The 14,482-nt window shown below is 37.0% G+C and overlaps 1 protein-coding gene across 2 annotated transcripts in view; it reads right to left on the bottom strand.

Moving 5' to 3' along the window:
* Nucleotides 1–2,569: 2,569 nt before the first annotated feature.
* Nucleotides 2,570–14,482, bottom strand: part of LARS1 (leucyl-tRNA synthetase 1) — a 72,600-nt gene continuing 60,687 nt past the window's right edge. For both annotated transcript variants that reach the window (XM_032250340.1, XM_032250341.1), the window contains 4 exons: nt 13,441–13,545; nt 11,418–11,513; nt 8,975–9,107; nt 2,570–2,968 (listed from right to left, as the gene is read on the bottom strand). In XM_032250340.1, coding sequence (XP_032106231.1) covers nt 2,763–2,968; nt 8,975–9,107; nt 11,418–11,513; nt 13,441–13,545 — 540 coding nt within the window. In that variant the 3' untranslated portion in view covers nt 2,570–2,762. The remainder of the gene's footprint in view (nt 2,969–8,974; nt 9,108–11,417; nt 11,514–13,440; nt 13,546–14,482) is intronic.

Raw genomic sequence — 14,482 nt, 5'->3', positions numbered from 1 at the left:
ACTTTTATGTTCCTCCCCTCCCCCCTTGCCGCTGCCCACAGTACTTACAGGAAGGCAGTAATTTACTGAGATCTAAAAATGTGCAGTATGTTTGATTAAAGGTCATGCAAACACTAAAATATTTCACCAAAAATATGTCTGAGACAAAGAAATAGAGATAACCCAGTCTTCTCAGAACCACTCAAGTATACTTATAAGTTTATTAATGGCTAGTGATTCAAATTTTCCCTTAAGCATGTATGAGAAATATATAGCAAGGTGTCAAAAGCCGAGAAGTATATTATTTTTGGCATCCATCAGTGCTTTATGGGCTGTCAAAAGAAGTCCTTGCAGCAAAAGCCAAACAACAGCACACCTCCCACATTCGGCATTAGACAGAATGGAAAACAATCATGGTTCCCTATCCTGTCTTGAGCTAGCACCGGCCTAACTCTCCATTCCCACTAGCCCAGGCTCTCAGGCACTAAACTCTCACCATATTGAATTGCGTGGAGCTCCTCAAAGTGATCTTGATGCTTTTTAACTCCAGATTTCTCCATTTTTCCAGAAAAGCCCCTTCCTATGACTCCTGTAGCCTCACCAAACACATTCCTTTTTCACCTAGCTAATCTCTATATCTACTTTTTTCCTCTGGGAAGCCTTTCTTGACTCTCCTGATTAGACTGGGGACTATTCTTTAATTCTAGAAGCTTCCTGAATTCTGATTCCACATTCCCCAAAAGCACTCGTCACAATGCCATGTAACTACCACTGTATTGTCTATCATCCAGTGCCAAACTACAAATTTCCTGGAGGTAAACATATCTGTCTCTCTCCTTATGGTAGCCTCTGTCCATAGCACACGTTCATAGGCTCATAAAATGAACACTATCGAAATATTTTTTCCTTTTTTTTTTTTTTGGCCAAGCACACATAATTTTCCTTAAACAGAAGTAGGTTTGTGTTTAGGCACCAGAAAGCATTACTTAATTTCAGAAATAACTGGGGCTTTTCAGATCAGGGAGGACAGCAAAATATCTAGGAGTGCAAACAAAGAATCAGTTGCCCCAAAGGAACTAATACAAAGGACATGTTTACAGCCTACATTAATCATAAACCAATATGCCCTGGTATCATCTTCTTCTTCAATGGTAAAATTCACTAAAGACTTACTACTTGCTAGGCACTGTGTTATATTTATGATTTTCCTAAATCAGTTCATCTAAACATCTCATGATAAGCCTACAAGGTACCAGTATTAGTTCCATTTTATAGATGAAGAACTGAGGCTCTGACTAATTGGCCAAGGTCACCCTAGTAGCAAAAAGAACTGGAAATCTAACCTAGCTAGTCTAATTTCAGAGTACGTACTCTTACCCCACTATGCTATATGGCCTGTCCCTAGCAGATAACTGATTATTTGCACTCGATGATTTCTAAGGATTTTCAGTTCTAACATTCTATGATTTGCTTCAATAAATCTGTGATAAAGCAGACAGCTAGGCCTAGAAGTTGCTAATTGTGGAGAGCAAAATAAGGAAGCTCATTAAACTCTATTTACATAAACTCAAAGTTAGTATTCAGGTTCCTTTATCAAAATTGTACTTTCTCCATATTAAACCCATCAAAATTAGAAATGTTTCTCCTGTTATTCAATGCCTTACATATTTTCCTCATATGAAGACAGATGGCCAGATAATATTACGACATTCCATCAAGAATAAAAGAATAAATCTGTAATACAGTCAGCATGACTTTATTTATTTATTTATTTAATTTATTTACTGAGACAGATTTTTGCTCTTATCGCCCAGGCTGGAGTGCAGTGGCGCAATCTCAGCTCACTGCAACCTCTGCCTCCCAGGTTCCAGGAATTCTCCTGCCTCAGCCTCCGAAGTAGCTGGGATTATAGGCACCTGCTCCCACGCCAAGCTAATTTTTGTATTTTTAGTAGAGATGGGATCTCACCATGTTGGCCAGGCTGGTCTCAAATCCTGACCTCAGCTGATCGTCCTCCGAAAGTGCTGGGATTATAGCTGTGAGCCACCACACCTGGCCAGCATGACCTTTAAACACAATTGGACTCCAGACAAATTTAGTAAATGCAGATTTCTAGGGGTGGAGGGGAATGCCCAAATTTAGTGTAGGTGAAATACACTGCTTATAAACTATTAATATTAGCCTTGAAGAAGCCATTATTGGTTCTTAGTTGAATATATTAAAGCTCTAAAAAGTCTTATAAAATGCAGGACCTATTTGTTCTTTATACAAAATATTTAGTAATCAACGTCAAGTCAAAATATTCTCAATCATTCTTTTAAATCACCATGAAAGTTCTCTTCATTTAAAAAAAAATAAGATGATAATTTACTATTTTTCTTTAACAAAAAAAAAAGCTAACTCCATAAATGGATATACAATAAAAAGCTGTTAGGTACACCTTAGCCGTCATAAACAGTATAAAGCACACCTCATAAAAGAAGCATACTGACACTTCTGTGTTCATCTTAAAAACTAGAAACTTCTAAGAAATAGCAACAATTTGTTTTCTTTAAAAAGTTTGGCAAAAACCATTTCTTAGACACCCAAAGAAAAGAAAAAAAATTTATTAGGTTCAGGAATTAAAGATGACTTGGCAGAATTATGGTTACATGCAGAATTGACTGGTTAGAAATGAAATCAATCCATTTAGGTCCAGCCTAAGGTTCTGATAGCCAATTAGTAGGCATAATCAGACTAGTAGTATTCCTAGAAACCAGGATAAATCTCCAATGTGCACGAGTTTAATAAACCAGATAGATTATCGTATCGCCGATATCCACCCTTATCCCATTCTCAGTCAGATGAATTTTCTTGCTCATGAGGTCCACATCGAAAACAGCATGCTCAGAAATGGGGGTCTTCTCAGTGTGCTCTTTTCCCAGGACAGGAACTCTTCGAGGCCCCCACAGTGGATCATCAAATCTCATTAGTTTCACTTTGGAAAGGTCTACAACAAAACAAATTATCAATATGAGCATTTAATTACAGTCACTTACTCAAACCCTGGAAGCAGTCTGAGAACTCACATTTTAAACACACTGGTTGTTGTATCTAAACAAAAATATTTTCTTCAGATTATTAAATAAAAACCATGTCAGCCGTGGTGGCTCATGCCTGTAATCCCAGCAGTTTCGGAGGCTGAAGCAGGTGAATCACTTGAGGTCAGGAGTTCAAGATCAGCCTGACCAACATGGCAAAACCCTGTCTCTACTAAAAATACAAAAAAAAAAAATTAGCTGGGCATGGTGGCAGGTGCCTGTGATCCCAGCTACTCGGGAGGCTGAAACAGGAGAATAGTTTGAACATGGAAGGCAGAGGTTGCAGTAAGCCAAGATTGTACCATTGCACTCCAGCCTGGGCAATAAAGTGAGACTCCATCTCCAAAAAAAAAAAAAAAAAAAAAAAAAATCAATCTCAGGAGCAAAGCTAAAATGTAGCAAATCTTCATCCCCTTTCAACTTCTACCCAGATCAAAGGAGATTATGACATCTCCTGGAATTATAAACTAAGAGAGAGAAAGAACTGAGTGTATTTTTTAGCATTATCCTATATGGTCTCTCAAATCATTTTTATATGCTTCAATCAACCATTGTACAGAATATCAAAAAATCTAAAACTTATTCCTTTCTTAAGCTTCCTAGAATACATTAAACCTACAAGAGCTGTCGCTTTTCTTGGAGATACTTTTGGATAAATAATTACCACTTCAAGAAATGGCATTACCAGTTTCTTGTTTGCTCAAAAGATGAAAGTGTTTGTATTAACAAGTTGATGAGACAAGGAGAGAGAGGACAAGGCAGAGAAAGGACAAAAATTTAAGCTTTCAGAATTTTAAGCTTTAGAATGAGCTCCAATACCCACGCTGCTTGAGATTTTCCTAATCTGCTCTTATGTAAACTGATAAAATACCTCCTGACAAAAAAAAAAAAAAAAAAGCGCCCATCCCTTTATAATTCAACAATCCTGCCAACAACTGAGCCCAAAAGAAGTATATTTACTTCAGCAATTCTGAGACTTCCCAACATCAAATGGTTTTATTTCATATGGCAGAAAAACACCAGAAATGACTACAAATGCTGATTCTGGGTTTATATCTCATTCTAAGTGTAGCATGGCTAGTTACACTTAATCTGATCCATAGAAATAGAAGATATTTTTGGAATTACTTTCCATCCCTTTGTGAAACAGACCTGAGCTACACTCCCTCATGTTGAGTTGAGAGTACAAAGCTTAGCATAAGGGGGATAAGAGATAAAAGAAAACATTAATGCAGCTGGTGGCTATGCCAAGAATACAAGTTATCTGTGCATTCTGTTCTCTTTGGGAAACAAAGACGGAAGGACTCCAAGTTTAGAGAAGGGGCTTACAGAACAATTACCTGCAACTACCACAAGAGCAAACCCTGCCTAAGAGTCTTTGGAAAGTTTCTGCAGGGACCATACAATCCATTCCCAGACTTAGTACAAGCCCTGAAAATCAAAATGGGAAGGGAGCAGACACAATCTTCATGAAAGCCATGATCTTATTTTGGGGAAGAATACAATTCATTTTAACAGCTATTGCAATTCAACTTACACATCAGTGGTACCAAATATTTTGCTATAGAAGCAGTGACAAATTCTGTCAGCAGATTTTATGCATAAGGCCTTTTATTGCAGATCTGCCTCTGCCTCTCTCTCTCTCTCTTACACACACACACACACACACACTTTCTGTCTAAAACAGACCTCCCTCATCATTCCAAGCAATTCTGAATCAAACTATTTCAAAGAAACCTTAATACTCAATCAGGCTTCTAAGTGACAAAACATATTTGCTTTGATGTTTTACTATGTTGTTCATTACTGCCCATGGATTCTTAGTGGTTTAACTGTCTTTTTCCCAGACTTCTCTTATCATTAAAACTGTTGAAATTTAAGTCTGCAACTGCATAAGATATAAGCTCTTAGAGAAAAGATGAGTGACTTTAAGTCCCTAGGGATTGATAATGTGAAATGAAGGCCTTCACCTCCAAGTTATTAGTTCATATATGGCATGGGTTGTGAGTGATTCAAATTTATTATCATCAGATAGTTTACTCAGTGGCCTTTGTGGAATGAAATAATAGTTTTAGTCTAGTTCCTCCTGGGCCTAGATCATAATCACCCTCAATACAGTGGCACTAATTAGACAACTTGCTGGCTATTGTAGCAAACAGACCAAGAACTATGTTACTGAATTTAACTCCTCTTCCATCTCATATACTCAATATACTCAGGCCCTTTAGATATCAAGGCATCCTGAGGATTTTTACTAAAGTATCAAAGTATCTCTTTGATACTAAAGTATCTCTTCTGCAGATACTTATAGGAATAGCAATTTCAAACGCCCTCTAATGGTTCTATTTTCTAAAATGTATAGCAGCTACTAACATCAAACTTAAAATACTTTAGATGGCCGGGCACGGTGGCTCACGCCTGTAATCCCAGCACTTTGGGAGGCCGAGGCAGGGGGATCACGAAGTCAGGAGATCAAGACCATCCTGGCAAACACAGTGAAACCCCATCTCTACTAAAAATACAAAAAATAAGCCAAGCATGGCGGCATGGGCCTGTAGTCCCAGCTACTCAGGAGGCTGAGGCAGGAGAATCGCTTGAACCTAGGAGGTGGAGGTTGCAGTGAGCCGAGATCATGCCACTGCACTCCAGCCTGGGCGAAACAGTGAGACTCTGTCTAAAAAAAAAAAAAAACACTTTAGATAATATTTTTCACAGCTAGTGTGACAAAGGAGATAAGAATTATCCCAAGGGCTTAATGAGAAAACGCAAGAGATAGGAATTCTGCAGAACTTAGTCAGTGCTGTATTTGAGTACATTTGAAACAGAGGTAGATTTAACATAATACAATTTTCAGTACAGAAATACATCCTTTCATGTGCTATAATCTCATAATAATTCTATCCAGGCCAGGTGCAGTGTCTCACACCTGTAATCCCAGCACTTTGGGAGGCTGAGGTGGGCAGATAAATTGAGGCCAGGAGCCTGAGACTAGCTTGGCCAATATGGCAAAGCCCTGTCTCTACTAAAAACACAAAAATTAGCCAGGTGTGGTGGCACATGCCTATAATCCCAGCTACTCAGGAGGCTGAGGCATGAGAATTGCTTGAACCTGAGAGGTGGAAGTTGCAGTGAGCTGAGATAGTGCCACTGCACTCCAGCCTGAGTGACAGAGAGAGAGACTCTATTGCAAAATAAATAAATAAATAAAATCCTATCCAGTGGGTCCACAAAAATATCTATTTTCTTTAAAAGCCACTACCATGCTCTTTCCGCTTCTTGTGGCCTATAAGTTCTGAGGATGAAAGCTATCATTCTACAGTACCTAGTTCACCGAGAGGACATAATAAATGCAAATAACAATACGATGAAACTTGAAGATATTTTGCTAAGTGAAATAAGCTAGACACAAAAGGAAACATATTGTACGATTCCACTTATATGAGGTACTGAGAACAAATACCTGAGGTAAGAAGTAGAACAGTGTGGTACGAATGTAAATTTGTATAGCCATTATAAAAAAGAGGATGGAGGTTCCTCAAAGTATTAAAAATAGAGCTACCATATGATCCAGTGGTCCCACTACTGGATATATATCCCGTAAGAAATGAAGAAATGAAAAAAAGAAAAAAAGAAATGAAGAAATGAAATGAGTATGTTGAAGAGATATCTGCACTTCCTTATTTATTGCAGCACTATTCATAACAGCCAACACATGCAATCAACCTCAGTGTCCATTAACGGATGAATGAAAAGAGAAAATGTGGTATACAATGAAATATGCAGACATAAAAAAAAAAATGAAGTCCTGTCATTTATGACACCATGGATGAGGCTAGAAGGCATTAAGTGAAATAAGACAGACATAGAATGACAAATGTCACATGATCTCACTCACACGTGGAATCTAAAAAAGTTGATCTCATTGAAGTAGAGAGTAGAATCTTGGTTATCAGAGGCTGGGAGGGATGGAAGAGAGAGGACTGGAAGGAGCTTGGTCAACAGGTACAAAGAGTTAAATAGGACAAATAAGCTCTACTGTTCCACTGCACAGCAGATGACTACAGTTCAAAATAATATATTGTATATTTCAGAACAGCTGTAAGAGAAGCTGCTGAATGTTCTCACCACAAAGAAATGACAAATGTTTGAAGTCATGGATATGTTAATTATCCTAATCTGATCAATACACATTGTAAATATGTATCAAAACCTCACACTGTACTCATAAATATGTATACTTATGTGTCAAAAATAAAACTTAAAAGGAAAAAAGAAAGTAGAGCAGTGATTACCAGGGACTGGAGGGAAGGAGAGTGGGTGTTATTATTTAACGGGTATGGGGTTTCAGTTTGGAATGATGACAAAGCTGTAGAGATGGATCGTGGTTTGGTTTCACAACAGTGTGAATGTATTCACGCCTCCTGAACGGTACACATAAAAATGACTAAAGTAGTAAATGTTAGGTATATTTTACCACAATTAAAAAACATGTCTATAAACAACAACATCCCTAACACTAGTACACTGTTGCTGTTGATACTCCATACACAGGGAAATAAAAGCAACTCATTATTTTCCTCCTTGCATCCCCTTTCTCCTTCCCTTCATGGGTATAATGTTTAAGGCCCCATCCAAACAATATTTTCTCCATAAATTAATCCCTGATCACTATAACTGGAAATAATCTCACATTCCTCTGTGCTATACATTTCATCTGTACCTTTCTTACGGCACTAAGAAATTTCTCCTTACATTATCATACACTTCAATAGCTTAGTTAGTTCCCTACTCCTTCACTAGATGTAGCTCCTAGTGAACAACATTCTGTGGACTCCCCCCAGTACATACAAAGGAATCTTACATGGTTGTCTCTACAAACACTACATACGGTAATGTCTCAATAAATGTCCACAGAAGGGAAACAACTTCAAAAAAACAAAACACATGACAGAATAAATTCCAAAGAGCTATTTCTAGTCTATTTTAATTATTGTTACCACTCTAATATAGTTTCATAAATTAGGTTACTGTTTGGGATTTATAAATCTTTTTAGAAAATTTTTATAGTGATAGAAAGTGGCCAATCATCTTTTGATTGCTATCAAAAAAAAAAAAAAGATAATACAAAATAGACAATCACAACATTGATTTGTTTTCATAGCTCAGAAGAAAAATATGAGAGACATTCTATCTCCCTTCACACTCTGCTTACCCGAGGACCTGGCTGGATGGTGAAAGAAAAGCCATCAATTATTATATTGAATCTAATCACAAAAGATTCAGACTTAATCTTGATAATAAGTTAAGATTACTGATGTATTTTACTTGATGAGCTTTGAAGTCAGACCTATTTGAATTCCAGCTCTAGAGTTTACTAAACGAACCTTGCAAGTTACGTAGCCTTTTTGAGCCTCCATTTTATCATCTGTAAAAGGGAAATAATAAGAATACCCTGTACATTATAGAATTGTAAAAGGATTAAATGGCTAATACACAGAAGACACTCAATAGCTTTTACTGTTTCTCTTCCTTCTCCAGAAACAGACCCTGCTGGGCAAGCTAGTTTAGAATATTAAGGGTATGTGTTCCTTAATTTTCAATATCTCTGAGAGACAGAAATAACTCCTACAATTTTAGAGCTAGAAAGAGAGATGGAAAAATGTCTAATTCCTCTATTGTCTTCACATTAGTAAACAAAAAATAAGTTTTGAGCTTTAGTGATATGGCAAAGCCACCAAGCTACCTAGCTACAGAATCCCAAAAAGAGTAGTTTTCTTGATTCTGAACCCAATACTTTTTCCCTAATAATACACAGCTGTCCATAAACAAGCCAGTTTCTTTTCTTTTTCCTTTCTGCTTAGAACTCACCTAATCTATAAGCTACTGACAAATAAGAGGTTCAGGGAACAATTTACCTTTAATTCCTCGGTTCATTTTCATTAAACGCCTGATTATAGAATCACAGTTATCTCCTTGCCTGATTTCAATTTTGGTTGAGAAGTGGCCATTGGATGGCTGGGGATTCACTAGACAAACAGACACACCAGGCTAGGAAAACAAAAAGAAAATGATTGTTATAGGAAATGAAACTTGAATGCTGCCGAGGGAGGAGGAACCTCTGCTATGTTTTTCAATGCCCAATTAAAGACAGATCTAATTCTGGTTATTTTAAAATCATGACTAAGCCATACTCAAATATGAAAGAAAAGCTGTACAAGCTCATGCTTATAACGAAATGCCTAGGTAAAGATGACTAAAACTACATATATCAACACTGATGATGGACAATAACAGTAATTACATTTTCCCTCCCACAACCACCATCATTCACTGAATCCCTACTATGTATTAGGCATTGTAAAGCACTTTATCGACGTTAGTTCTATATCCCTGAAGTAGTTCTTTTGGACCCTTTTCTACAAATGAGAAGCTGAGAATCAGAAAGATTAAAAATCAGCACAAGGTCACACAGCTAGTAAGTGGCAACGCCAGCATTAAACATAGTTCTATGTTGCACTTGCAGAAGCTACATAGTCCAGAACCCTGTTGATTATTTCGAAGTGGAAAAAAGTCAACTGAGTCTTGTGAAAGATTTAAATACATAGTATCTTAATAGAATACTTGAAAATGGCATGAAATAAATATATTTCTATAAAGAAAACTTTCACATACCTATCTCCATGGCTCAAATGACTGAACTATTAAAAGCTACCACATCTTAATATAATGAGGGTATTCCTTACATGATGCTAAATTCAGGAGATACTCATGATCATGATTTCCTTATTTATTATTTTCAAAATAGGCCTTTTCTGTTTGCTGGGTTTTCAAATGTGGCAAAAGTAACAAAACATATCTAAGTCCTCTGCTTATCAAGACAAGGAGGACATTTTATAGGCTCTCACAATTGCAGTCTCCTGGACTTTGCTAAATGCTGCCGATATGAATGGATTCTTTGAAACTAAAAAACAGAATCTCCTTCCTCAAGGATCTAGATCCAAAAATACCATTTGACCCACCAATACCATTACTGAGTATATACCCAAAGGATTGTAAATAATTGTACTATCAAGGCACATGCACATGTATGTTTATTTTGGCACTGTTCACAACAGCAAAGACTTGGAACCAACCCAAGTGCCAATCAATGATAGACTGGATAAAGAAACTGTGGCACATATACACCATGGAATACTACATAGCCATAAAAAAGGATGAGTTCGTGTCCTTTGCAGAGACATGGATGAAGGTGGAAACCACCATTCTCAGCAAACTAACACAGGAACAGAAAACCAAACACCACATGTTCTCACACATATGTGAAAGCTGAACAATGAGAACACACGGACACAGGGAGGGGAATATCACATACCAGGCCTGTTGGGGGTGGGGAGCTAGGGGAGGGATAGCATTAAGAGAAATACCTAATGTAGATGACAGGTTGACAAGTGCAGCAAACCACCATGGCACGTATATACCTATGTAACAAACCTGCACATTCTGCACATATATCCCAGAACTTAAAGTATAATTAAACTAAACAAAACAAAACCAGAATCTCCAAAACCTCTTTATCTTCGACAATAATGGCCAAAAACTAAGGGGTTAAAAAAAAGCTATTCCAGCATAACTTAAGATGATGCATCAATCCAGTTTATACTAAAAACCAAACAGAGGCCGGACGCGGTGGCTCACGCCTGTAATCCCAGCACTTTGGGAGGCCGAGGCGGGTGGATCACGAGGTCAAGAGATCGAGACCATCCTGGTCAACATGGTGAAACCCCGTCTCTACTAAAAATACAAAAAATCAGCTGGGCATGGTGGCACATGCCTGTAATCCCAGCTACTCAGGAGGCTGAGGCAGGAGAATTGTCTGAACCCAGGAGGCGGAGGTTGTGGTGAGCCGAGATCGCGCCATTGCACTCCAGCCTGGGCAACAAGAGTGAAACTCCGTCTCAAAAAAAAAAAAAAAAAAAAAACCAAACAGCCTTGAATAACAAACCAAAACTTATCTGAGGTTTAAAAGCTCCTTTTAACAGTTTAAAAAGGTCCTAAATTTCCTGTGTTTTTAAATAAAAACCAGATTTTGAAAATCATAGTTTTATTTTAAACCCCACAAGTAACATCTGATAGTTCCTATAACAGTAAAGTGAGGAAAAAGTTAAGTATTGCACTAACCAGGGAATTAGGACACTTCAGGTACAGCCCCATTTCTATGTGGCATACAACAAACCAATCATTTAATTTCTCTGGGCCTTACTTTGTTCTATTTTTTAAATGATAGGTTTCAATGTAATGATCTCTAAGGTCTCTTCTGGTTTTAAAATGCAGTGATTCAGTGAGATTCCTTTAACTTACTTCTATTCTAAAAACATTAAGTGGTTTCCCAGGACAGCAGTCTTCTCTGACTTTATCTTCTGCTTCGGAGGCAAACTTGACTTCTATGTGTTCTAGCTAAATAGAGGAGAAAAAATGGAAGTTATTAGTATCACTTAATGTGATTCAAATTAATCATCACCTCATTTCACCAAGAGCAAAACTAGATTCCCCACTTAACATGAAATGGTCTGTGCAATTTGACTATTTTCCATATAAATATTAAATGAAATCTGTAATCAGTTATTTAACATTTATTTTAGATGTCTCATAGTATTGTTATTTATATAGTCATGTTTATTATTTTCTATAATGAAATCTGGCATCTATCTGCCATATAAGAGAAAATGGAAATCAGCATAAGAGGGTTCCACTTAAGACAAAGAGAAGTTCAGAAATTTATCATTTGAGAATAAAAGGCTTCTGCTTACATAAATGGAAGAAAAGCTCAGAAATATAAAATAGTGAATATGTCTGAATATAAGATGACCCTAAACATGAGGTGTGTCCATACTGTCCAAGTGAAAAGATCCAAGAAGTTTTTTGACCTACATGAATATATATGAACATTTAGATATACATAAAATATATGTCATTTAATGTTTATTAATTTCATTAACTCATTCACAATAAAATGCTAAATAGAAATAACTTTATACTCCATATTTCACAGAACAATTTTACTTAAACTCCAAACCTGCATTTTTTTACTTTAGTGTCTTCATTATTACTAGGGCCACTTTTCTTTTTTTTTTTTTTGAGATGGAGTCTCGCTCTGTCACCAGGCTGGAGTACAGTGGTACGATCTCAGCTCACTGCAATCTCTACGGCCTGGGTTCAAGCGATTCTCTTGCTTCAGCCTTCCGAGTAGCTGGAACTACAGGCATGCCCCACCATGCCCAGCTAATTTTTGTATTTTTAGTAGAGACAGGGTTTTACCATGTTGGCCAGGAGGGGTCTCGATCTCTTGACATTGTGATCCACCCACCTACGCCTCCCAAAGTGCTGGGATTACAGGCGTGAGCCACTGCGCCTGGCCTAGAACCACTTTTTGAGTGCTCTAACAGTTTCTAGAGCAAATGACTTTTCCTTTTGCCTAAGTTGTCTGAGGCCAGCATATTTACAATCTATTTTTAAAGTTGTGACTGGGGCACAAAGATTGGACAGGGAGAAAGTCAGATATGTAAAAGCTATTGGTACTCTTCTAGTTCTTGGATTGGGTAGTAGATTCATGTTCATTTTATTATAAATCGGGAGAAAAAAACATGACAAGATATGGAATAATCATAATATATCATGAACCAGAGATTATAATTAATCCAATTCTGCAAATCAAAAAGCGAGGAGGAAAAAAAGGCAGCAATTCAGAGTACTCCATGACATGAGAGGCTTGGAAAGCATTTGAATATAGGGTTTCTTAAAAACAATTCATGGCTGGGCGCGGTGGCTCACTCCTGTAATCCCAGCACTCTGGGAGGCAGAGGCGGGTGGATCACGAGGTCAAGAGTTCAAAGCCAGCCTGACCAAGATGGCAAAACCCCACCTCTACTAAAAATACAAAACTTAGCCAGGCATGGTGGCAGGCACCTGTAATCCCAGGCTGCTCGGGAGGCTGAGACAGAGAATTACTTGAACCCAGGAGGCAGAGGTTGCAGTGAGCCAAGGTCATGCCACTGTACTCCAGCCTAGGCAACTAAGAATCTGTCTCAAAAAAATAATAATAATTTGCAGTAGAATATCCAGACATATACTGTTAGTTTTTTAATGTATAATGAATTATATGTAAATTAGGAATAATTGGTGAAAAAAGATGACAGATCATTTTTTTTCCTGCAATTTTTATACTCACCCATTTTTCTCTCTCCAAAAACATTTTTGACTGACATATTTGTCAAAGATACTAAACACAGAAGATGAAGTTTATAAAAAGATTTCTTATAAAATAAAAGAGCTGGATTATGATTTACTATAGTTGACTAGTTATGACAATCCCTGGCCCTCTTACCTCAAGGGAATTAGTCAAGTAGACTATATTCTCCATAAGCACAGCCTTTTCATCAAATTCTAATTGCAAATCCAGAACACGAGGCCCCACCTTCTCCAGATTTTCCTAATAGCCAAAATGGTATAGAAAAACAAAATCACAGTAAGAATATGTTGAAAACATATTTCCTCCAAAGTAATCACGCCTCTCCCAATTGATAAAATCTTCAGATTTCAGCAGTGAAAGGAGAGGCCTTAGACTCATGATTTCCTTTACCTACATTTGCTTGTTAATGAGATTTACTAGCTCCAAACAATTATCATTTAAAGTATGATAAGATTATGGCAGCACTGAAAAGATGGGAAGGCACAAGGTTTTCAGATTTATAAAATAAATATGGTTTTATGATTGTTTATTTAGACTGACTTAATAGGCAAGCCCAAAGAATTCACTTTACAGGATCAACCAAATGTATAAAAATATCCCTTTAGGTAACCAAAATTTTTTTTTAAATTTTCTGAGATACCACCTTCTTAAAGCTGTTTCAGAGAAAAGTGAATTAATACCAAACAAAAAACCTCCAAAGATATTCCTGCAAAGTTTAAAGAAAAAAGAAAGTCATACTACATGAGCACTCAGATAATCCTATGGCATGTAAAAAATAATTTCTTATTCTTGATTTTCTTGGATAGTCAATGTTTGCTATGCAAAATAGAATCCTAGAGAGCCAAGTACATATACATAGATATAACTGCCTAGAACATGTTATACTTACATGAAAAGTGACCTGACATTATTCCTGCTACTCACTGTTTTAACTTACTATGCAAGTTCTGCTTCATTTTCCCATGAAAAGCACTAAAAAGTCATTTTTTTATTCCCAGATTTGTTAATCCCTTTCAAAGTTTGCAAAACCACTAATTTCCCTGGCAAATCACCAACATAGTTTTAAAAATATATTACTATTCAAACAGTCTGATGCTGGTTTTTCTAATTTAAATGAGATCCTAAAGAAGCCAGCTCTTGAATCTAATATCATTTTATACACACACACACACTATAT

Source organism: Sapajus apella, unplaced genomic scaffold, assembly GCF_009761245.1.
Source record: "Sapajus apella isolate SASKATOON/1434 unplaced genomic scaffold, GSC_monkey_1.0 scaffold71, whole genome shotgun sequence".
Lineage (NCBI taxonomy): Eukaryota > Metazoa > Chordata > Mammalia > Primates > Cebidae > Sapajus > Sapajus apella.
This window is presented reverse-complemented; position numbering and strand designations above follow the sequence as displayed.